Below are 23,183 nucleotides of genomic sequence, written 5' to 3' on the forward strand. Positions count from 1 at the left end.
TTTCCAAAACATAGCGCAAAAAAGGAAACGGGCGACACAGAAGTCGACAGGACAGGCGCTGTGTCGTCAGTTTCCTTTTTGGGCTATGTTTTCGAAGAACTGTTACCAACTAGCCCAAACCAAGCTACTGCTACACTGAGCCTTTAAACGTTCAAATCCGTTCTCCGTCGGCTTTTACAGCCACCCTAATCCGCTATTGTTAAATATATCATTAAGAATTTCTACGTGCTGTTCATTGTGCGACTGGATTGTTTGATTGTTCTCTTTCACATTAAGGCGCTTGAATTTTTTTCAGATGTGTACTTACCGCATTCTACTGACGTTAACTATTGCATAATTCTTCGCAACTGCTGACTCTATATTTCGTACTATGCTAACTTGGCAGCGTTAAGGAGCACGTGTTCCAGAATAGCCGGAGTCGGTGTCGTTGATTGTAAGCGAACAATCCCCACAGAAGCAACATAGGTGGAAGATGGCAACCTGTTCACCGTGGCAGGTGTTAGTTAAATTAAATATTGGTTGCGGCATCTATGAATGTAAAGTACAGAATGACCAATTCCGCATTCATGGACACTAACGCATTATCCCTGTCGCGTCACACCCTTGGAGCTTTAAGTGTCCCCTCCAATTTTTTCTTATTCCCCCCCCCCCCCCCCCACCCCCCACACTGTGGCCGACTATGGGACCTCTGTCTGTACAGACGTATTATGTAACCTGTATTTCGTTAACAAGCAATGAAATCGACTGATTTCGCCAGAGCTGTTTAGTTCCTTGCTCCAAACATATATACTCTAGCTTCCAAGAATTAAAATGTTAGGCACAGCTTTTTGTTGCATTGACGGTCATTTCTGCAACTATTAGAAAAGTACAGAGAGAGAGAGAAAAGGACAGAAAGGCAGGGAGGTCATTTCCTTGCCGCTCTTTTTCCTTTTTTCCCCTTTGTTCCCCTCCCCAAGTGTAGAGAAAAGTAGAACAAACAAATGTATGCTGCAGCTAAACCAAATTAAATAATTGAAAAAAAAAAAAAACGCGATGGTCGGAGGAACGGACGGCTAGAGAGAACATGCAATGAAGACGGTGATCCCACATAACGATTATATTTTCTTGATGTGGTTATAAAGGCTTATATTTGGGAATAAAAATCTCAGCAACTAACCACACGGCTGAACAAAGGCAAAAAAAAAATCTTGTTTTTGCGACAGAAACACGATATTTCGAAACCGAAACCTATGCCTCGCACTACTGGCGAGGCCGCATCAATATCGACAAAGCAACATGGCGCTGCTCTGAGGAAAAGTTTGCTCGCAATATCGTTCCTTCACGAACTGTGCGTTGAGATGAACTCGGCAGTTATGATCGAAGATGGCTTTACGCTTGTGAAGAGACGAGGAAAACCGAGCAGAAAAGAAGCTAAGCGTTTAGTCGCTCCTGCTTGTAGTGAAGATGACGTGGGTCCGCACGAAAGCGTAGTGCTTCGGCGCATCTCCGAGGCAGAAGCGGACCTGCAATCATCGGCGTACTTCGAAAACTTTCTACATGTGCTTACGAAGTGCTTGAAAGTGGTGCCTGGTGATACTAAAGTATGTAGCATTGTTTGTTACGGTCTCGGTAACTTCACCGCCTGCGTCAGTGCTAGGTTCCAGTTCGCGCTGCTCATCTGTATTCGGCGCCACTTTTCCCCCGTTTCGGTGGAAATCTACGATCCAGCCTTCACGGAGAAGGAGCGGAAAATCCTCACGTCACTGGGATTCACCGTGCTGGAACGCAACGAAGAAGGGAAACGCAGCGTTCGAGACCGGACACTTTTCTATATGCCGCACTGCGGAACTCCCCTCTACAATAGTGTTCTGTGGGCAAACTGGGATGCGAGTTTGCTTAGCAATGTTGTCATTCTTGGGAACAGCTTTGACACCATGTGGACGAACAAGTTGGATGCTTCCCTTCGCCAAAAGTGTGCGTTTTTGGTGAACGTGCGACCGGCCGTTCGTGAATTTGCGATCGCGAACGATTTCAAATACTCGGACGTGTTCAATGACCTCGCCTTGCACGCTTTTGACACGAGTGCGCTACATACAGACGTGTGGAATTCGAAAGACGAGCCTGTATACAGTGGCGATGACGAGATTATCTTGGCTCTCGAAGAAAAATGCAAGATTTAAGTGCTCATTGTCACAATTCTGCCTTGCTGTCATCAAGCATTGAACTGTTGCAGACGCTGCTCTTTGAACGCTCATTAAATACTTTCTCAGTTTTCGTTTCTCTCTGTGTATGTTGTCAACTTTACGCAAGAAACGCATTTCTTGGGCTTCACAGCTTTAAGGTGTGTCGTAAGTGATCGCGTCCTTGTAGGCCAAGTCCATGACGTTGTACTACTGACGCGATGCGAACAGCGATAGCGTACAAGCAACGTCGGTACGGAGCAGCCCGAAATGATGGAGATGCCCGTGCTACATCGGTGTAATTATGGTTAGTATCATTCCCTGCGGCCTAAGGCAAGCTAGCGGCTTCTGCTGCCTGCCTGCCCAAGGCCGCCAAGATCCGCGACTCCTCCCTCCGTCTAGCGACGCGCAGTTGTGTCATGTGGCCTGGCGCACTCTCTCCCTCGTCTCGCGTGCGTCATCTCGGGCGAAGGCCGCTAGGTGGCTGCCGAGTTCATCAGAGCGCCGAGCACCGTCGCTGCGGCAGCGATGAGTATTCGCCGCGGTGGTCTGTGACGATCGCTGTGATCTGGGGGTGCCTGCAGCGTATCAGCCATGCAATAGTCAGACCAGCCGTAGATCAGCAACCTTTTTCTTATTTTTTAATTCAAAATTTGTTTCATTAGCCTCATCCCCGTTCCCCAACCGGAAAGCGTTGGTGAAGCTTCCCGACACTGCAACCAAGCCTGGCAGCAGCGGCCAACTCCCCGCCTCAGGATGGTGGTGCCTTCTCGGACGGCTTCTAAATTATTCCGTGTTTCGTTTGTGAGTCGCAAAATCTCGTCGTTCAGTGACACTCCCGTGCACAGAATGGATAACAGCAGCTTACGAACCACCAGCCTGCTAAGGATTTTCGCCTGCGTCCTCGTACTACTGGTAAGTGACGGAAACGTCGCCGTCCCGATTTCGCTTCTAGGCCTAATCTGTGCTGTTTTGACCGAGTTTTACGAGCTATTTTGCGCTGGTGTAGCGGCGCGATTGAAGCGGTATCCTAATGTCTCTCTCGGAGTACTGAGCTTGTCATAAGCGTATCCATGACGCGCTGCTGCCGTTAGCAAGCAGCGCTCGAGATAAGACATGGCCGAGTCGAGCGCTATTTCACGTCCGTTCTCAGCTCGTCGCAGTTCGGATCGTTCTACCGCTGCATGTTTGACACTTTCTACATTTCATGCTTACGGCGTGAATTTGGAAGTTTTCTGGCATGTATACCTGTAATGTTGACGGCATGAATTTTTTTCACACGTTGTGACGGCGTCATTTAATGCCAGTGTTTTAAGGCGCTGCAGCAGTCGCCGTCCTGTTCAGCAATACTCGGAAAGAAGAACTGAAAAAGCTCTGCTTCGTTCAGCGTTGCGTTTCGTCTCGAATTTGCCGAGTTTCAGGCGTATCGAACGCGTGGTGCATATCAACAGCCTACGAGGAATGTGCGCAATAAATAATGCAGGAGGAGAAAAACCTGATAGCAGGAAAAGTGCTTCCACGGCACTGTGTGTGAAAGGTAGTGAGTATTCCAGACACATTTTTTTTTTTTTTTTGTGAGCCCCCGCGGTGGCTCAGTGGTTATGGTGCTCGGCTGCTGACCCAAAGACGCGGGTTCGATCCCGGCCTGGGCGGTCGCATTTCAGTGGATGTGAAATGCTAGAGGCCCATGTACTGTGCGATGTCAGTGCACGTTAAAGAAGCTCAGGTGGTCGAAATCAACCAAGCCGTCCCCTACGGCTTCCCTCATAGCCTGAGTCGCTTTCGGACGTTGAACCTTGTAAAACCAAAAACTGCGCGTTTTCTGTGACCATGTTTCGTTACGATTCGGACTACCCACCTCCACTTGTGGTGTGACTATTCTTGGCCCTACCGCCGTCAACTTTTCTTGTATATTCTGCATAAGGATGGTACCTCCGTTCTCGATATTGGTACATTGTTTCATCGTCTTTTCTGTCGATTCCGTTGGAACTACTGTTCAAGCTATCTTCGGCTTCGTAATGCGATTGCTGGGAACCGGTTTTACGTCACACCGTGTACCCGGTAGCCCCGACAGTTATGAATCCTTCGTATTTTCTTTGTCCTCTCAGTATATAGCGCATGTTCAGTGCCCGAAGCTGGTGCGTTTTTCCAAACCTGTTGTAACAAGTTGTGACTGGTTCCAACCAGAGCAGCACATTTCATTGTGACCTAGTGCGTCTGCAGCAGGTACTATTGGTAGTACATTAGGTAGAGGTGCTTCTGTGACGTTGCTACATATCGGTTTCATTGTGCATCATGCCTGCTCGCAGCGCGAGCTTCCAATGAATGGAAGCTTGAGTGGCGTGCTGGCATTGGAAAATTGCTCCAGCTCAACATACTGTCGTGTGCACTGTTACCTGTAACGTACTGTAACGTGCAGTAAGCAGCTTGAGCTTGCTTCATGAGCAGTACCACATCAGCGATGCTGTCAAGCTGAGAGGGTCTGGTTTCCTGCAGTTCTCCCACAAGTATGGGACTATACGTCAAGCTCCATTAATTTTCTGTGATATCGTGAACTACAGTGCTGCCAACCCCAGCATGTTTCAGATCATACTTAGTGTTAGTATGTTTATATGAGGAGCGTTGCTTCTGAATTGCAGTTTGTGAAAGGGAGTTTGTGTTTGGTTCTCATTTTAGCAGATTTTCGTATTAAGAACGGCTTTAATATCACGATCTCCGAAAGTGATCTGTAGAACTAGGAACTTTTTTTCCTCTCCACAACTTCCAGGTTACGTTTGGTTCCCCCGCCAACATCATTTCATTTCTAGTTGCCTGTAATGTTGCTGATGCAATGAAATATAGAGCTAAACAGGAATCAGTCCTTTGCCATCTGTTTTTTGTGATAACAGCATTAATTTTCTTGCTCCCTGATTCATTTGCTTGCTGATTATTGTACGTGTTAAAAGGCCCGCACGCTGGTCTCAGTACAGTACTTAGATGTTGGTGTACTTGACATATATGAGACTATGTAAGCTGCTCCTACTATGCAGCTATCGCTATCTCTTTATTACTGGCCATTGTGTAGCACGAGTAGGATAGACCAATTGCTGGGCATTCATAATTGGTTGTCATTTCTGGGAATTACAAGCTCAGTGTACAGCATTTAGTGCTGCGTATAGTGGAGGCTGTTGATGCAGAAGTCTCTTACTTTGTGCGGTCTTCGCTAAAGCAACTGTGATATACTATCTTCATCTGTCTGCAGCTGTAATATGCACACTGATTAGTGCCTCTGTTAACTCATGTATTTTTATAGGGAGATTGTTTTCTTTTTTACCGTCCGGTCTTGAACTCTTACGACACTGTTATATTTACACCGAACCTTTCATCATTGGTTAGTTGCAGAAAATAAGCATTGGGATATTTACTGGGTTGAGTTTTTACTTTGCTCTAGGCGGATGCGGAATCAAATATTTCTTCAGGTGAAAATAATTCACATGAGGTGATGCACAAACATGGGCACATTTGGTTTGGTTTATGGGGTTAATGTCTCGAAGCGACTCAGGCTATGAGAGACTTCGTAGTGAAGGGCTCTGAAAATTTCGACCACCTGGGGTTCTTTAATGTGCATTGACATCACACAGTACATGAGCACATTTGTCTAGAGTGCTCTAGCAGTGTGCTTTGAAGCAAATGAAGTGAAATCATGATGCAACTACTTGGGTAGGCACAAGGTGCTTGTGCCTGCATGGTTACTATGTTTATCCGGCCGTACTCGAGCCCAAATATTATCTGTGATACTCAGTGCATGCTCTAAATTTGATGTCCTTTCATCTGCAGAGCACCGTTTGAGCACTCTAGACAAGCGAGCTCACTGCTGTGCTCGATTTCTGTATCTAGGAAGTTACACTTATTCCTTAATATATAGACTGGAAGTGCATGCATGCACTATTCGAAAGTGTACGGCATTTTCATATGAAAGCTGCATTGACGTGCTATGATTCAGTCATCTTATTTTGCCCTTGACCTTAGTTAGGTGTGCTCCTTATAAGTTTGACTAGTAACACTTAGCGGTAATACCCATCATGTTTATTATAGGCCACTTTATGTCTGATGAGGTTGTCAATTCAATGCAGCCTTTTCGCATATGCTTTTATTGCGTCTCTCAGTGTACACATGTACTCATTTATTTATTTATCGTTTATTTATTTATCAGCTGTATGTGTTTTACTGGGAGCTTTATCCATGACTAGTCTTGTGGACATGTATTTGGCTGCCGAACGTTTAGTTGTGCTAAACCATTGTCATTTTGATTGAAAGGTGAGGTGCATAATGAGGGGAAGCATTTTGTCCACCTCAAAAGCAGTTCCTATGTGGCATACTGGATAGACTGAGCGGAAAGGTTGGTCTGATACATACATGATAAGCCATCAGTTGAGAGCTATGTGTCACCTCAAGTGCGAACAAGAGGCTGCATGCCTTTAGCGCTTCCAGATCTATCTAGTGAGTACCGTTGCTTCCGCGCGGGGCTCTGGAAATGCACGTTTCATTTGATATGGTCTTAGCGGTAGCAAGTGATAAGTTCTCCGAATTATATTGCAGCAGGAAACGTGTTGAATGCGGCATTAGTGTAGTCCGGCACATCCTTATCAGGCTCCACAGGCAAAGAACTAGCGTCTGAACTTTGTGGCAGCTCTGTGGCTTTTCTTGAATCCGATGTAGTCATTAAGTTGCCCTTAGCTGCGTAGCATGCAGTGACATGTATTGTTCGGGCAGTTCCGACAAATAAGAAATGGCGCATCTGTTGTGTGCCCATCATGTGTTTGAGGCAAGCATTTTGAGCATATGTTTACTCAGGATAGAACTGGAGAGTCCCGTGTGACAGCAGCTTGTTTCCCTCTTGTTCTTTACCTGTCTCTGTGAAGCATCATTTTCTGTTATGGTAGTGATGGGCACCGCACCGAGTGAAAAGACCGAAAGTTGTAGCCTGTCAGCTGTTTATGTAGGTCATGTTTACTTGGCAGTAACTGGGAAGCATCGAGAGCTGACTGCACTTGTGTTTCGGTCGTTCGATGCTGTTATTTTCAGAGTGGGCATGTGTGGACCCCAGTTTATTTCTAGCAGAATCGTTTTCCAGTGAAAGAAGCAAAGCGTTCTGGCCTTTTTCTTTTTCCGCATTAGAGTAGTTTTGTTTGTCCTGCACTGTTTCTCGCTGAAGCAATATATTACAAGTATGCATCTTGAAGGTTGGAAAGAAGCAGCTGTGCATGTCCATAAAGGGCCTCGGGCACCAGTGATGTGGCTGTGTCATACTCATCACTATCATCCCGCTGTGCAGCTTATCGCGGCTGTAGGACCTGGTCGCAACGCGCGAGTCTTTTGCCTCGTGTTATCAGCGCTGGAATGTGTCAGCAAAGTGTCTGCCCGGTCGTGTGCAATCCCAGGAATGTTCAGGACAGGCATGAGTCACTAGCTGAGTCTGTGTTCATTATATGTGGCCAATGGCATAGCTGTACAGGCACAGAGCAGAAAGTGATACGCTTTTCTTTCAGTGAGTTTTTTTTTAGCATTTTAGTTTTCCTGTTGTCAATAATAAAAGTTCTGTCGAGCTTCTGGCATCGTTAGGCATTGCACACAGTGTGTAAGCGAGAAAATGTCTTTGTGTTGAAGGATAAAAATTAAACGCATTGTTGTGCTAGAGCATGGCTCTCTACGTATGAGGAGCCAGCGTGAGCCTCTTGACAACAGTTGTGCCGAGCATAAATTTAAAAAAAAGCAGATGCCCGACACTTGGCATGCGACAAAGCAGCGGCTTTCTCGGAACACTCCAACTTTTGCAGACATCTTGTCGCCGCCTATCTCATTGTAAGCACAGCGGAAGCCTTCAGGCTGTGTGCCGCCCATTGTCTTCTTTTTTTTTCTGATGAAGCTAAAGAAATGATAAAATAAGCTGAAGACGGGGATATAGAATCTTATCTCCAGAGCAATGTGGTACCTAGTAAATACAGTGATACGTCGTTCCATCATACCTTTGGCTGCGTGCTGCTTCGGTAGCTTGTCTCCGATGGAGGCATGCGTTGACAGTTTTTGTTGCGCTTTCTCCCCGTGTGGCCATTTACAGAATGCTACAAGTACGAGCAGTTGAGAGGGAAAGTTTAGTTTGCCAAATTTATTAGCAGAACTTCAGAAGGACATTATGGATCCTGAAGGAAGCAACTCGCTCTCACGCACACAAAAAGAATGCATTCATCGCTGATTTATGTGGTATGATCACTGACCAACGTCTTTCATTCTATATGGCTTCTAATTGTACGCAATTCCTCGTTGTGCTGGTGTCCACTAAAATTTGAGCATTGCTTGTCTAGTTGGCTAGGCTTGGCTTGTTGTTGGCTAGTCTTCGCTCGGCCTTGTCACAGGCTGTTGTTGCACGCGGGTCGTGTGTTTCTTTCTAATGTTTCTCTTTGTTGTGGGATGGTCAGATTATAATGGTTGCGATAAGCGACACTGCTTTCCTCTCAAGTTGCCTTTGTCCATTCCAGTTCCCTTTTGCAGTGACTGTACATTACGAGTGAGCGTGATATTAAGAGTTTGTATCATATGGGGGCCTTTTGTGGTCATCTGAAGTTTCATAGATGGACAGAACCAGCCGTAATGAGTGGCACTGTAGCAGACTGGAGGGTAGCAAGCTTCCATTCTGATGCAGTTGGAGGGTAGCAAGCTTCCATTCTGATGCAGTTGGAGGGTAGCAAGCTTCCATTCTGATGCAGTTGGAAGGTAGCAAGCTTCCATTCTGATGCAGTTGGAGGGTAGCAAGCTTCCATTCTGATGCAGTTGGAGGGTAGCAAGCTTCCATTCTGATGCAGTTGGAGGGTAGCAAGCTTCCATTCTGATGCAGTTGGAGGGTAGCAAGCTTCCATTCTGATGCAGTTGGAGGGTAGCAAGCTTCCATTCTGATGCAGTTGGAGGGTAGCAAGCTTCCATTCTGATGCAGTTAAAGTCATTGCGATGCAGTGTTTACTGCGTGTCACAAAGGAAACGTTAAGTTAATAAGTCAACATAGAATGAATTACTCAGGCAGAGCAGGTAAACATTCAATTTTCAAACATTAAAGGATGCCTGAAAAGGTTGTTCGAGGTTGGCCATAAAATGCTTGCATTGTGCAGAGTACGGGCCACCGAGCATTCATGCCGCATGCGAGACCTCAAAAGCGAGTGGAAAATTTATAGTACATTTTTAAAAGTTGCCGCTTTCTCATCTCGTGGCAACCAGTGGTGCCGGGCTTTCGCACATATATGACGTCATGTCGTGCAAGTGATGTCAGAAGCCAGAGGTTATCATTGGTATGACGCCCCAGCCCTTTAAGACGTCACGCAGCTATGATGGCCACGGCCAATCCGGCTGGTCAAGAAGCTTCCCCCACCCCATCACCGGGGAATTCCCACGCGTGTCGACAGCCAGCGGAGGTAAAGCCAAGTTTGACGGTAGGAGAGGGGAAGGTGCGAATAGGCGGAAATTAAAATTTTTACTGCACATAACCCAGCTTCCACAAAAAGCATTAAAAAAATTCTTGCTCGACGATATTTGTAAAGCGGTGTCCTTTAACATCCTAGGTATAACGCAACTTTATTAGGCCCCCTTTCAGAGGCCCTCTACCTCTAAATATGTAATTTTGTCGCAAGCGCTAGGCTTTCGGAGTACTTTTGTGTGTGTTCTACTGAATCTTATGAAAAAGAAGTCGTATCTTTCAGGCTAGATTGTGTCCTCCAGTGGACCCGGCGCCACCGCACGGTTAATCTAGCGACGTACCATCTAACGTAAAGCGAACAACTGAAACGCAAGCACAAACGACCAAAAATCTTAGCAGCTGGAGAGGAAATACGGGCATGGCTTAGGAACAGTTCGAGTCTTATGTCTCTGTGGAAAAATAAACCACTGTAGTATTTCTTTTCCCTGCGTGGTGTTAATACCTTCCAGCTTTGCAGTTTGCGTTTCAGTTCTCATTTCATTTGACTCTGTTAGTACAAAGCTCTTCCACAGCCTTACGCAAAACTTCCAGGACCAGTAGAAAAATGTGAAAAGCCTGTCTGTTCACTAAAAATGTACAAAACTCTCTGTAGCTAGTGTTTAAATATTTATTGTTGGTTCATCTTTGTAACACCCAACCTGGAATTCTAAAGTATGCGAACAGGAAAGGAGGAGCGCCACCCGTGGGGTCTGAGCTAATTGTAAATAATTGTAAATTGGTTTTAGTGGACAGGAAATGGTGCAATATCCGTCTCGCATATCTCGGCGGACATCTGAACCGCTGCGCTGCAGTTTAAGGGAAGGGAGGAAGGTGGGAGTGAAAGAATGAAGAGAGGAAGAGGCCCCGAACTAATTTCGCGCTAATGTGTTTCCTGTAGGCGGTGGGGACAGAGACGTGGCGGTCGTGACTCTGCAGTAGTGCATCCTGAATGCTGACGACAGCCCTTATGTTTGGCCTATCGAGCCTGTCAGTCAAACCTGTCAATGCGTTTCCTCATAGCGTAGGTTAATAAAGGAAGTGGCTGTACGCGTGCGTAGACGGCTTCCCCCCCACGACGTCATAGTGACCGCCATGTTGGAGACCAACACGGCCGAAAACTGCGCGTTTTTCTAATTCGCCTTTCGCCACCTGCTGGGACCTGCACTATTTCCGGTGTTTCATCATGGCGTCGATGACGTCACGTGCAAGCCGCCCTTTAAAGAAAAAAAAAAGTGAATGCATGAGTGAGAAAAAATATATATATAATCCAGCCATAGTTATTCCCGTCACCGGAGGCTCAGACCCGTTTCACGTGCTGCGAATTTCACCTCAAGACGCCGCAAAAAATCTGTGTCGCCGCTGATGTCGCAGTGCGATTTTTGGTCAGAGCTTTCACATGCGACGCATTCTTTTTGATTTTTTTCGGAACGACTCACAGGGTTGCTTGATGTTTTGTCTAGGCAGCCCGTGGGAATGTGTTGGGTGTCGACTCGAGTTACTCGAGCAATGTGCGCTTTTGCAAGGCTCGACGCACGGTGACAAAGCAACCACCGTTGGCCACTGCTGTGGTGGGTTGGGGGACGGGTGGAAGCGGGCAACAGTAGTAGCACAAGCGGATTTCAAAGCTGTTCCTGCGATAGCAGCATGTGCCGCCATAAATTACTTGCAAAGGCGAAGTGGATGGGACGAAGAAGAAATAACCATGAAGCGAAAACGTGCACAAACAGGAAAATGCTCGCGAAAAGCACCCTTGCGAGCTGTGCATTGACCCTTTCAGACGCATTATTGATTGATATATTGAGAGAATGCAGCGACGCAGGACGGTAATTAAGCGAGGGTTTACACCACCGTTACACGAGCTTCGAAGAGCAAGCACCCCAGTGTCTGTCGCCCGGTGATTGCTTTGTATTTCTCGCGTGGGAGATAGGGATGGCCAGCCGGGTCATATGTGTGTGCGTATCAGCCAATGGCGATAAGCCTTCGATTGCGCTTGTTGGTTGGGCAAGCCATTCACGGATTACCGCTGATCACGTTGCTTGGTATTCAACCTCGGCGCACGTGATCGCGCCACGGTGGGACGCTGCTGGCCGGCTGGCCGATCACCCCATCGGCGCCGTTCGGTTTGAAGGTGCATGCGTCTGCGGCTTGCCATTGTTGTTGAATGCCCGTGACGTGATCACACCTTCAAATAAACGACTGAATTTCCGCCACAGTCACCCTTCGATATGTGACGAGTATGGCTCGTCGTACCTACTGCCAAGCAGAGGCGGATGTTTTTTTTTTTTTTCAACATGTACAATTGATAAGGACGGAAATACAAGCGACTTTGAGACGGTTCATCGATGCGTGTTGTTCTCCCAGTTGTGAATTACTCTTCATGGAGCATTTCCTTTTACGTTTTTATGTTATTAAAGGTACATGCGGGCACGGCGCTGTTTTTCTTTGTCTGCTTATTTTAAAGGTACTGGGAACAGATAGAAGTTTGTCTTTGTCGCTAAGATACCACCCCCACCGACAGCTGAGCTTTTATCAGCTAGAAGTGACCAAATACAGGTGGTGCCACTAGCGGCCTAGCGGCCGATATCGCAAGTAAAAACTGCGGATCGCGGAGGCTATGCTACCGCGCCATTCGTTTCAAAATGATGGCAGCCAGTCCACTTCGTTAAGGACGTCGCGAGTTTGAATTAAACCGACTGGCGGGAAGACTGTTAAATCCAATCTTTTCGCCGATAAAAGCATATTTTGCTGCCAGGACGAACGTCAGCATAGCTATAAAAAGCCAGGCAGTTGTCCTAAGTCCCTTTTGTCTTGTTCGTACTGTGCAATTATTCTTTTCTCGACCCCCCCCCCCCCCCCCTCCCCCTAAATAAAAAAGCGTTGCACTCGATTGCTGTAGTGCAGTTCACTATGTAGGCTTAAAACATGGCGGCCTCGTCGTCATTTATTAAGCGTCATGTGGAACGGTATGCGGCCGTGTCCTCGCTGTACGCTCGACGGTAACAGAATTTCCAATGCTAGTAAGTGGCATTGCCATGCTTCATTCCTTGAGGTCGGGGAATTTCTTTTGTTTCCTGCTGTGGTTGGAGTAAGATGGATGCGGTGTAAGAGAATGTTTCTTTTTTTTTTTCGTTCATGCAAGTATATAGATGACGTTCGCTCCGTTACTCCGCCGCGGTGGCTCATCAGTTATGGCGCTTGGCTGCTGACCCGAAAGACGCGGGTTCGATCCCGGCTGCTGCGGTCGAGTTTCGATGGAGGCGAAATTCTAGAGGTCCGTGTACTGTGCGATGTCAGTGCAGGTTAAAGAACCCCATGTTGTCGAAATTATCCGGAGCCCTGCACTACGGCGTCTCTCATAGCCTTAGTCGCTTTGGGACGTTAAACCCTTATAAACCAATAACCAAACTAAAAAAAAAGCGCATTTTAATGCACGATTGATTAATGCTTGGCGCTGTTAGGGTTGGAGGTTCGAGAACGCGAGGAAGCCGCTTTACGTGTATTACAGCTGGAAGTATAGGATCGGCAGTGGCGGGTTGTAGCGTGACACTTATTTGCTCGGTTTGCGAAAAGAACGTAGGGAGCTTCGGGTTCGTGTACCTGGAGCGGTGAAGGGAATACGGAGGAAACACGACCTCATTGAAGGCTCAAGGTGTCCACGCTCGGTGCAATGCTGATCCCTTTAGCGTTGCTTTGGTGGCGTCCGTGCAGTCCCAGTTGCAGTGTTGAAAGTCGCGTCAGCCGTGACAAGTTAGTAGGCTCCGTTTGAGCGACGCTAAAGCAGGCAGTCCCTGCTCGTCTGTCATGGCCTCGCTCATTGTTCGGGCTTGTCGGCTCCGCGCGTCTCAGCAAGACGGGACCCCTCCCACCTCTCAGCTGTTGGGCAACTGGCCAAGCTCGCGGGGTGTAGGGTTCGTTGACCCGTGGCTAGGGGAGGGATGTTGGGAGACTTAAGACCCCTCTGTGTTCTCTCAGAAAACGCTATGGTGGAGCTTTAGGGAGACTCGTGGGTTACAAAGGCCTAGTTTTGGGGTGAGGAGTTGTCGCCGCTGCATTCGCATTGGGGGTCAGTGGCTGAAAGCACCCCAGAGACATTTTTGATTTGAATGGATTTCGTCCCCTTCGCGTTCCGTTCACTTTTCATTTGAGTGAGCACCAGCGCTTGACGTTCTCTGCAGTGGTGCCCGGCTGGCTCGTACGTGGAAATCGTGGGGAATTTCCTCTACGCGCTCTAACCACCGTACTTTCACCTCGGCACCGCCTTCGCGCATTCCTGCGAGGCAGCCGAAAGCGAGGTTCCCGTGCCCTTTTCCTCTCGCCCACAACTCCGCCGCCGCGGCTGTCCTCTGGGAACGCACTGGGGCGCGTGGTGGTGCGATCAACGACAGCCATGTGATTCGTTGTTGCACCATTGGAGGAGGTCCGCCTTCTTCTCTCTTTTTGCCTGATCCACTTAGGTCCATTCGACCTCGGTAGGCCTCGCTTCCGGGGTAGCGCCGAAGGGTGCCGTGCGGTCTGGGTAGCAGCAGCTCCTCCCGACTGCCCCGGCGTGCAGTGCCTCTCAAGTGCCTGGGTTGATGAGGATACCTCGATAGCTGGACTGCGAGGGGACCCCGAGCTGAGTCGACGGGCGTTGCGGAAAGTACACTGTGGGTGCGCATATTTGCAGGGAATCCTTGCTCTTCGCGTTTACGTAATCGGCCGTCTACAGAGAGAGCGAAGTCACCACTTCGGCGTGTTTTTGGGGTCGCGTGTCTGGCCGTCGGCGTGAACTGCGTCGTTCCTCGTTGCACGCGGGGTACGCGTCGGCGCCTACGGGGGTTTCTCATTTCTCGAATGCACTCGTAGGTTCGCGTGCACCTGCGAGACGACGGGGGCCCGCGCATTCTTGCCAAACACTGCGCGAAGGGCGGCTGACACCAACGCCTCCCCCGTTCCTGTGTTTACCGAGTACGCCTGCACGCGCCAGGAACGAAGTGCCTTCGTTTTCCTCCTCGTTTTTTTTTTTTTTCTATTTGTTCCGTGCTTCTTCGATTGCGAACTCTGCTTCGACTCGTTCTCTCCGAATCGCGCATACGATCTCGCGTGACGCGTTCCGTCTCTTCGGACTCGGGTCTTCCGGGTGCGTCTTCTCTTCGGTGCGGAGGATGACTCACGCGTTCACCTGACGAGGACGGCGCATCTCCCCTTTCGCGCACATTGTCCCCGGCTTGGCTGTCTCCGCGAGCCCTGAGCCAGCCGTGTACCGCCTGCCAACAAGCCTGGCTGCAGGCCTCCGGTGACGTGGGCTCGGGTTGCACGCGGGAAGGCGAGCGACGCGACGCGGACGTGACGGCAGCTTCTGAAGAAACTGTCTTCACTGCGGAACGCGCTGTCACGTGACACTTGCGTCAGGACTTCAGCCCCACCCTTTCCCTTCCTTCTGCGCTTGATTAGCGGGGGGCAAAAAAAAAAAAAGGCGGGAAATTCTGTGTTTGGATGCGGGATGATTCTAGAGATCAATTCGTAATGCGGTGTGGCACGTTCGCGACGTGAACATACCGTTCCGAACTGCGCTGCCTGATTCCTGCCCTGCCTCTTCGTCGCCGCTTAGCCGGCTGCAGTTCGCTCACTGCTCACCAACAGCACATTCCCCGGCCAATCGTGGTGCAACGCGTTCTAGGTGCGCTGGATTTTACCACGTCGCGCCGGACGTGATACTCGAATCTGGAATTTGTTGCGTTGCAGCCCAGTGCTTTCGGATTACTATAGCCGTCCGTTTCTGTTGAAAACGAGTCGCGGAGCACGGCGGTGCCGGTCGTGATTACGGGGACTTTCGGTTAAGTGGGTGGCGGCAGCAGTTTGCTGGTTCACTGACACCGAAACGAACGCGTTATCTTCTAAAACTGTACAAACAACTGTTTTCCGTTTTGTATTCTTTTGTGCGGCCGTTCGAATGAGAGATCGCGCTGACATGCCGGCCTTATCGCGCGCCGAAATGAGCCCAGTCCTTGGCGAAGCTTCAGTTAGCCTCGCAGGTCCTTGGCTGTGGGTGTACGCGGGGTTTGGCTACTTGTTGCCTCCTACTGATTATGTTGTCATTACGAGCGCTTGCAAGGCGGTTTAATCGAGCTGCTGGCTCCCGTGCCTCCGTGCGTTGGGCTAATATAAGCTGCGCTCTCGTCTAGTTTCATCTCCACGCCACACCTAAGTTGGCCCGTGGGTGGCAGGCCTTGGATTCGAGTGTTTCAGCGGTGCGGGGGTGACAGCTTCCGTCCCCACGGTTGTTGGCTAGACGCGTTTCTACACTACGCAGTTAACAAAAAGAGCAAAGGGCATACCATTATCATTTTGACGTAAAGAAAACTTGATGGTATACTACCGTGGTGCCGTCTTATAAAGCATAGCACGAACTACTCGTATTGTAGGTTTACATACGTGCGAAATTGCATGTCGCGCGGTCGCCAGCGACCAACTACGTGGGGCAGTCGTCCGTGATTGCAGTGAACTTCTAGCTTGTTTTTGTTTTGTGTGTGTGTGTCGGGTGTGGGGTTGATGATTGCTAGGAAGTATAGAACGCCAACTATTGTGGATGAAAGGTAGAAAAGGCCCTGGAGGGGGAGGTATGAGAGGAGTCTTACCGGTTCCTGTAAACAGCGGTCGGGCTCTTCAAGCTCGACGTGATTGCAATGCCAGAGCCAGAGTTACCGCTTTATTTCACAGCTTTTGCTCGTTTTTTTTATTTTCTATTTTTTTTTTTGCCACTCGCACTCGGGGCACAGTTGTTGCTAACGCGCATGCACGTGGCTCCTATCCTTGTTCGTATTTCATTTTCGCCGCCCGGCGCGGCCGGTGCTTGCTTCCACTTCCGACGGCAGGTTCTGTCTGCAAGTCTGTGTGTCTCTCTCTCTCATACGAAGCCATTTGTCGCGTACGGGGTGGCAAGAGGGAATGTGCGCGCGCGAGGAGGGCTGAACGTGACGCTGCGGTCGCTCGGTAACCGGGCTCACGCGGGCCATGGCCGGCGTGTCACGACTTTCTGAATCCTCGCGGGCAGCACGACAAAGCGAATCAGATCGTGCCTCGGGTATCTTCCGAGCTCACGGCTATGTGACGGAAGGCGGCCCGTTCCCTGCTCCTTCACCCGGCTGCTGGCTCCGAGAGGCAGATATGTAGTCTGTGTGTTGTTGTGCAGTCACGGATAAAAGTTTGCGGGATGCCGGTTCAAAGCAACAACGTCAAAAAAAATTGCATTGTCTGGCCACTCAGCCATTAGCTGTTTTGTTCCTGAGTACGGAGTATTATCCCGTGCTTCCATCCAGCCTTTTCAGTGAACAGGGTTGTTGCCCGATCGCTCGGAGTTGTGTGTACGTACTTTTTACGCGAATAGAGATCGGGAAAAATTTTGCTTCTGTCTCTCTCGGGTAAGAATGAAACTAGAGTGCGCATTGTGCCTTGTTACTCGGCTTTCTGATGTGACGGCAGTCTGCGTGAGCAGTTCATGAAAGTGCGCTAAATAGGCATCACCCGGCCTTTGTGCCGGAACGTGAAATAACCTAGCTGCCCACGTAGTAGGTCGAACGTATGCAGGAACGCGAAAAAGAGGCTCATCTGGTTCTCTGGATTCGAAAAGAGGTCGCTGCCTTCGACTGATGCCAGAGCGCGCGTAGTCGGCATGAAAAATAGCGGGCCGGCGCGAACTTTCTGCGTTGTTCTGTCGAAGCGCAAGAGGTCGCGCGTCGTGATTTCTGCGCTGTGAATGGCGGAGAGGAACGTTGGTTGTCGTTGCTCTCCGTTCCGACAGTGTACACTTGCACGCCTGTTTAATTGGTATCTCACCGACAGCACTGAACAGCAGGGCTGATTGCAGGGTTTCGCGCCACTGCACTTGACCCGCGTTTTCTTTTTCGGATAGCCCCGTTAATCTATACTGAGATCGACAATCTGCATAAAGCTTCTCGAGAAAGCTTCTGCGACTACTGGGATTCGAGAACTTCGGAGAGCCTCATGGACGTTCTCCCTTGCTTGCAGCGCATGCTCCACCTTGCGGGATTCCCCCGCGCACAGTGCGCGCTCTCGTGCGCGCCGCTAATTTTTCCAATTGACGTCAGCGCCTCGCGGTGATCAAGAAGATCTCAAGTGATGTCGGGCCGGCGAAAAATTCTCAGAAAACCATTAGCGCAGCCAGTAAAATTTTCTTTTTCTCGATGCGCCCGATATATGCACTCCGCGTCGTCGTCGTTCTCTCTGCATGCGCAGCTCGGCTTTTTCCTCGTTTCGGAATGCGAAGCGGCTTCTCCCGCGGGGCTATTTTCTGGCGCGTGGCATTACGGGCGCCATTCGTTATAGACGCCTGTTAACGCCGCGGCACGTTCCGCGATAAGCGGATTACGCGAGTAGCCGGAGTTCTTCGCCGGCCGCCTCCTCTTCGGGCCTCGCTGAGACATGGCGGCCGCCGCGTTGACGTCAGGGCTTGCCTCGTGTTTATGGCGGTAGCATGGCTGCGGTGTGGCTAATGGAGCGTCTCGGCCGAGCGGCCGGTGTAATTGGCCGCGTATAGATTCCAGCGTTGCAGCACGAGGAAAGTGAGTGCGCACCACACAGACGCTGCCTCGGGGGGACCCCGTATTAGGGGCGCGAGGCCGCGTACCAGGAGCGTTTTGAAGTGCTTGTTCACCGCTGTGTGGCGTCACTGCAGATAGTCTCTCCTCGTCCAACGTGTTATGCAGTGTGGCTGCTCGTATGGTCGCTCGCCTTGCTTCGCGCCTTCGTCGTTCCGCGTACTGCTCATTGTCATAGCTCGGGGCTTGAATTGGCGATGTGAGGTGTAGTTTTCCTTCTCCGTTGAGACTCGCGTACAAAAGAAAAGTTCTGGAAGGAGAAATTAACTTGTGCGGTCCTTACAACTGCTCACAGCAGCAAGGATGAAGGCGCCTTTTTTGCGCCTTTTTTGGCCTGGTTTTCACCCTTCTGAACAGTTACCGCCGCTTGCCGTGGAGTTCTTGGACCGTTCAGGCAGATCATGTTGTGCAACCGCGCAGGCTCGTTACGAAATAGCCCTCGCCGGTTTTGACGTTGGCGTGAGTTTTGTGTCGCGGGCTGCGCTACTTAGGATTTGCAAATGCTGCTGGCCTTTGTGTGTGGTACAGGGTCGATCCGCCTTTGCGACTTGCGCAGCGCCATCTGCGTGCGCATCGCGCAGCTGACTCCCTGTCATGTTCTCTGAATCCTGTCCTATGTGGCCACGCTGTCCGTGCGCGGTGCCCTGTGTTGGCGCCGATCGACCCGACCCCTGTATACGTCTCTGCACACAACGTCTTCGGACTGCGTGATTCGTGGCGTTCATGGTTGCTACCGATAGCTTTCTTTTAATTCCCCGTTGTTGTGCGTTCTCTTACGAACAGCTGGCTCGTTGGTCAGTCGCGTGCTGCTGGACGCCTGCGATGCGGACGAGTGCGCCCCTTCGTGATGCAGTCGCAGCCGGTCATGAGTCATCCCTGACAGAGCGTATCGCCGGTTCCGTTGCGCCTTTCGCGTTGGGCATTTTCCTAGAGTCCTTCGCCTAAGGAGTGTCAGTCTTAGTTCTTCACTATGCGGAACATCACGGAGACGACCGTGTACTGTGTTTGCGTGTTGATACGTTGGACGTGAGTGCAGGATTACCTCGTTCGTTTCCTACCCACCGTGCGCCCATTTTCGTTTCTTTGGGTTCCATCGATCAGCGCGAGCCTCCACTGCTGGTGTGTCTGAAGAAATTAAGCTCGGGCTCGTGTTAGAAACGACGATGGTTTCGCGCAGCGTGCTTTCCTCGAGTCATTAAGCCTTTCCGCCTCGGCGAGCACTGAATGTATTTTGTCTGTTTGTTTCAGTCATAGCCTCCTAGATATGGGAGGCAATGTGTCAGTATTACTGCGGTCGGGAGATACGGCGCGTGCGTGCGATAAAGCGTCGCCATTTTGGTCTGCGACGAGCCTGCGTCGAGCGAGCGCGCACCGCTCGGCGTTCGCGTCTCTGCGCATGAGCGGCTCTTGAGGGCACAAAGTGCGCAGCAGGAACTCGCCGTCACGGCTCACTGCGCGCTTTTATGGACCGCCATGCGTGAGGCGCCGCGTCTGCGCTGCTCCCCTTTTCTGTGCTCTCGTTGGCGTCCTTTTTAACCAGTCGTGTCGCGACTGTTCTTTTAATGCGCTAGCTCTTGAGTGCCTCGCTAACGAAACAACCGTCTTTTGTAGGGGATGGAGCCTCGGGCCACGAATAAATTAAATTAAAACACTTTACGGCCGCTAGTGGGTTTCGAACCTGGGGCGGCGAGAACAGATTCGCTTTGTTGGTCACTGTATACTGTGCCATCATCGAGATGCCACTCGGGAGCGCTACCTCTTGACTGTCGCCGCTGTCGAACGTCCCGCGCGTTAAACTGGAAGTCTCTCGCGCTGTGCTTTGCACGTCGCTGTCTTCATCATCTGCCATCTGGGCGCAGTGGATCCAAAAACCGAAACCGGAAACAAAAGCATAATGCGCATTTGGTCTAAGTGCCTCGCTAGCGATAAAGCCTTCCCCATTCATCCAGACCCTTCTCATCACTATCCTTTTATTCCCACTTCCCCAAACACGGCGCAACGGCGGTGATTCCCTCTCAGAGGAGACAGTTGAACGCGCCGTGCTCCCCTTTTCCAACTCATAATCATCAATAACCTCAAAACAAGCGATAAAGCCGTCGTGTCTGGCTGGTTAAATAACGGAAGAGCCATCTGCCACAGTTGACAGCCGGTAAAAAAGAGGGGGAAATCTCAGATTTCGTCTTGCAGGGGAAAGGTGGGAGTGGCAAAAGACTCAGATGTAACGAAACAGCCGGATATAACGAAAGTCTTCGATGTTCTCTTTACTGCTTAAGCTGATTCGAAAGGGCGCATGCTTTCCCATTTCGTCCGCGTCAATAACAGTGATCGCTCTAAATATTAACCCCTATTTAACCCCGGCAGCGCGATTACCAAGATTACCGAGATACACAAAGTTAAGCAAAGTGACTGTGCTAGCGCATCTGCGTCGCATTTATAGTTTAACGAAGTAAATCGGGGGTTATTATTGTTATTTTTTTTTTTTTCATTTTCTTCGTCGGTGGGAAAGGCCGAGGTCTCGGAAGGGATCGCTGGTGAGCTGCGGGATGTCGTCTTCGTTTGCCAAGCCTTTGGGAGCTGCAATGTTTCCTGGAATCTCAGGGTCGTCGCGACGTCCTCTGCTTAGCCCGAGGCCCCGACGACCCCCTGCAGAGCGAATGGATAGCATTATCTCATTCGCAACGTTGATACGCGAGCTAAGACGCCCCGCCTCCCCCTTTGGACAGTTTCCTTTTGTGGTTTTGTTCTTCCAGTCCAACTTGGGGTCAACAGAATTTCGTCATGGGGTGTTTAGCATCGTAAATTCAACACAATGTTATCTGGAAGAGGTGGTCGCCTTATAATCTTTTCTTTTCTTTTTTTTTGCCTGCAAGCCAGGCTTCGACAGCGTTGAAAAACTTTATCGTGCGTCGATCGAGGAGCTTGTGTGTGTGTCTAGTACATGTCCAATCGTTTGCACCGCGCTCACGCAACTATAGACATTCCGTTTTTCTTCTTTTTTTATTTGCCCACCGTGTCCTTGGAGGTTCGTCGTTCTCCGTAATCGAACAGACCTCATCTCGCGGTAGCTCGGGGATTGTGGCGTGTGAGGTTCTTGCGAAAGCGCTCCGTATCGGCGTGCTCCAAGTACACAGCCCGGCTGCGCGCGCGCCCCGCCGTCGCTGCAGGTTGTCGCGGGTGTCCACATCACGCGCCTGCGCGCACTGTTGCGCAAAGCTGCTCCATCTGCTGGCCATGCGCCACTTTTGCCACTTTTATTTATTGGACGGCATCTCCCGCCTTCGCCCCTTTCCAGTCTCGTCGTTCTCCTGCGTCACCCTGCTCGGGCCTATTGTGCATTAATTTCCGGGCAGTGTGTCGTAGCACTTGTCGTAGTACTTGTACCGTGTATGTACGGAGGGCGCGGCTGGTGGCAAGTCGCGCAACATTACGGAAAGACTGGGCTCTAAAACGTGCTACTGCGAGCACTTGCCGCGTGTTCGAGTGAAGAGGTGCGGCAACTCAATGTGGTAGCTCAATTTGTAGAGGCCCGTGTGGTAGATCACTCTGTGGTAGTCTTTGGGCCTCAGTTGTGCTTTCTTTCGCTGTGAGGTAGTTTACTGCGTGGCGGTTCACTTTGTGACCACGCTGTCTCTTAGCTCATTGGGCGGTGGTTCACCGTGTGGCAGCTCACTCTGGGGCAACTCACTGTGGTGCAGCTCAGTATAGTGTGGCTGAGTTTGGAGGAGTTGAGCTTGAAGCTGCTCACTTTGGACTAGCTTAGCTGATAAAACTGACTTTCGACAAGCCGGCTTTGTACAATCGAGCTTTTGGCAAGCCAACTTGGACATGCCAACTTGGACATGCCATCTTTGGACATTCCATCTTTGGACATTCCATCTTTGGACATGCCATCTTTGGACATGCCAATTTGGACATGCCAACTTCGGACATGCCAACATTGCACTGGAAAAACTTCGGACATGCCAACATTGCAATGACCAACTTCGGACATGCCAGCATTGCACTGGATAACTTTGGACTAGCTTGCGGTCACCGGCTAGCTCAGTGTGCCTTAGCTGAGGTGTAGATCACGGTGGTGCTTCTTACTGTGCGGTAGCTGGCTACGTGGTAGTTGACTTCGTGATGCTAGCGGCACAGCATAATGGAAATCAGTATTGCTGAAATGAAAATTTCGCAACTGTCTTTGCTAGCAGAACAGCCTTGCATGTATTTTGCAGCATAATTCTGTGGGCGCGAACTACGCGGTGCACCGTTGAATCTCGAGCAGTGCGCCTCAGATTCATAAAAATGTTTTTTTTTCTTTCGCCAAAGTCGTCTCCCATAAACTAATGGCAGCGGGTGTACGCGTCCGCAGTTGTACCTCGCCTTGCCCCGCTTCCTCAGCTTGTTTACGCACGCTGTCATCGAGCGCCACATGCGGCTTCCGGGAACTCTCCCGTCCTTGTCCCATTGTGTCCTCCTCTGCCTCTGCATATGGTTGGTCGAGAGAGAGTGAGTGCGTTTCGTGACACTCGGATCCCACCCGGACGCCCCTTTCTCCCTCCTTCGCCCTGTCGGCTTGTTTTCCTTGTGCCTATCGATTGGGAATTTCTCTAGGCACATCGAACGGTACTCGGCAGTTGCTTGTGGACGTCACCCATATATGCACCGTTGCCATACACGACCGTTGCGTTGGCGCCGAGCGGTCCTCTGCTGTTGCGTCGCCGCTTCTTTTGCTGAGTGCGCGGCAGCGGGTAAAAACACCGTCGCGTTCCCCGGGCCTTCGATTGCTCGGCTATTTCGTTTCTCTTTACTTATTTCTTTTTTTTTTGCCAGCCAAGATTGAAGGAACCACAGTCACGAAAGTCGCTCCTTTCTTTCTGCTCCCTTCTTTCTGCCTCCGCTGTCTTGTCGTCCTCTGTCGCTGATTGACTGCGTGTTTCTTATTGGCCAAGGCCCGTTATTCTT

The 23,183-nt window shown here is 50.1% G+C and overlaps 2 protein-coding genes across 7 annotated transcripts in view; both read left to right on the forward strand.

Annotated features, from left to right (window-relative positions):
- The first annotated feature begins 1,280 nt into the window (after positions 1–1,280).
- On the forward strand, positions 1,281–2,259 carry LOC149371482 (SRR1-like protein). The gene has a single exon (XM_089565711.1). The coding sequence runs from the start codon at positions 1,338–1,340 to the stop codon at positions 2,157–2,159; it is 822 nt and encodes a 273-aa protein (XP_089421837.1). The 5' UTR covers positions 1,281–1,337; the 3' UTR covers positions 2,160–2,259.
- Positions 2,260–2,645: 386 nt separating this feature from the next.
- LOC149371483 (NPC intracellular cholesterol transporter 1-like) overlaps positions 2,646–23,183 on the forward strand; it is a 105,323-nt gene continuing 84,785 nt past the window's right edge. For all 6 annotated transcript variants that reach the window (XM_089565705.1, XM_089565704.1, XM_089565707.1 and 3 more), the window contains exon 1: positions 2,646–3,074. In XM_089565705.1, coding sequence (XP_089421831.1) covers positions 2,916–3,074 — 159 coding nt within the window. In that variant the 5' untranslated portion in view covers positions 2,646–2,915. The remainder of the gene's footprint in view (positions 3,075–23,183) is intronic.

This window comes from Amblyomma mixtum, chromosome 1, assembly GCF_055824585.1.
Source record: "Amblyomma mixtum isolate Tamu chromosome 1, ASM5582458v1, whole genome shotgun sequence".
NCBI classification, from domain to species: domain Eukaryota; kingdom Metazoa; phylum Arthropoda; class Arachnida; order Ixodida; family Ixodidae; genus Amblyomma; species Amblyomma mixtum.

Excerpts from the sequence above, each read along its gene's own strand:
- LOC149371482 (XM_089565711.1), top strand. The coding sequence starts at position 1,338 with ATGAACTCGGCAGTTATGATCGAAGATGGCTTTACGCTTGTGAAGAGA.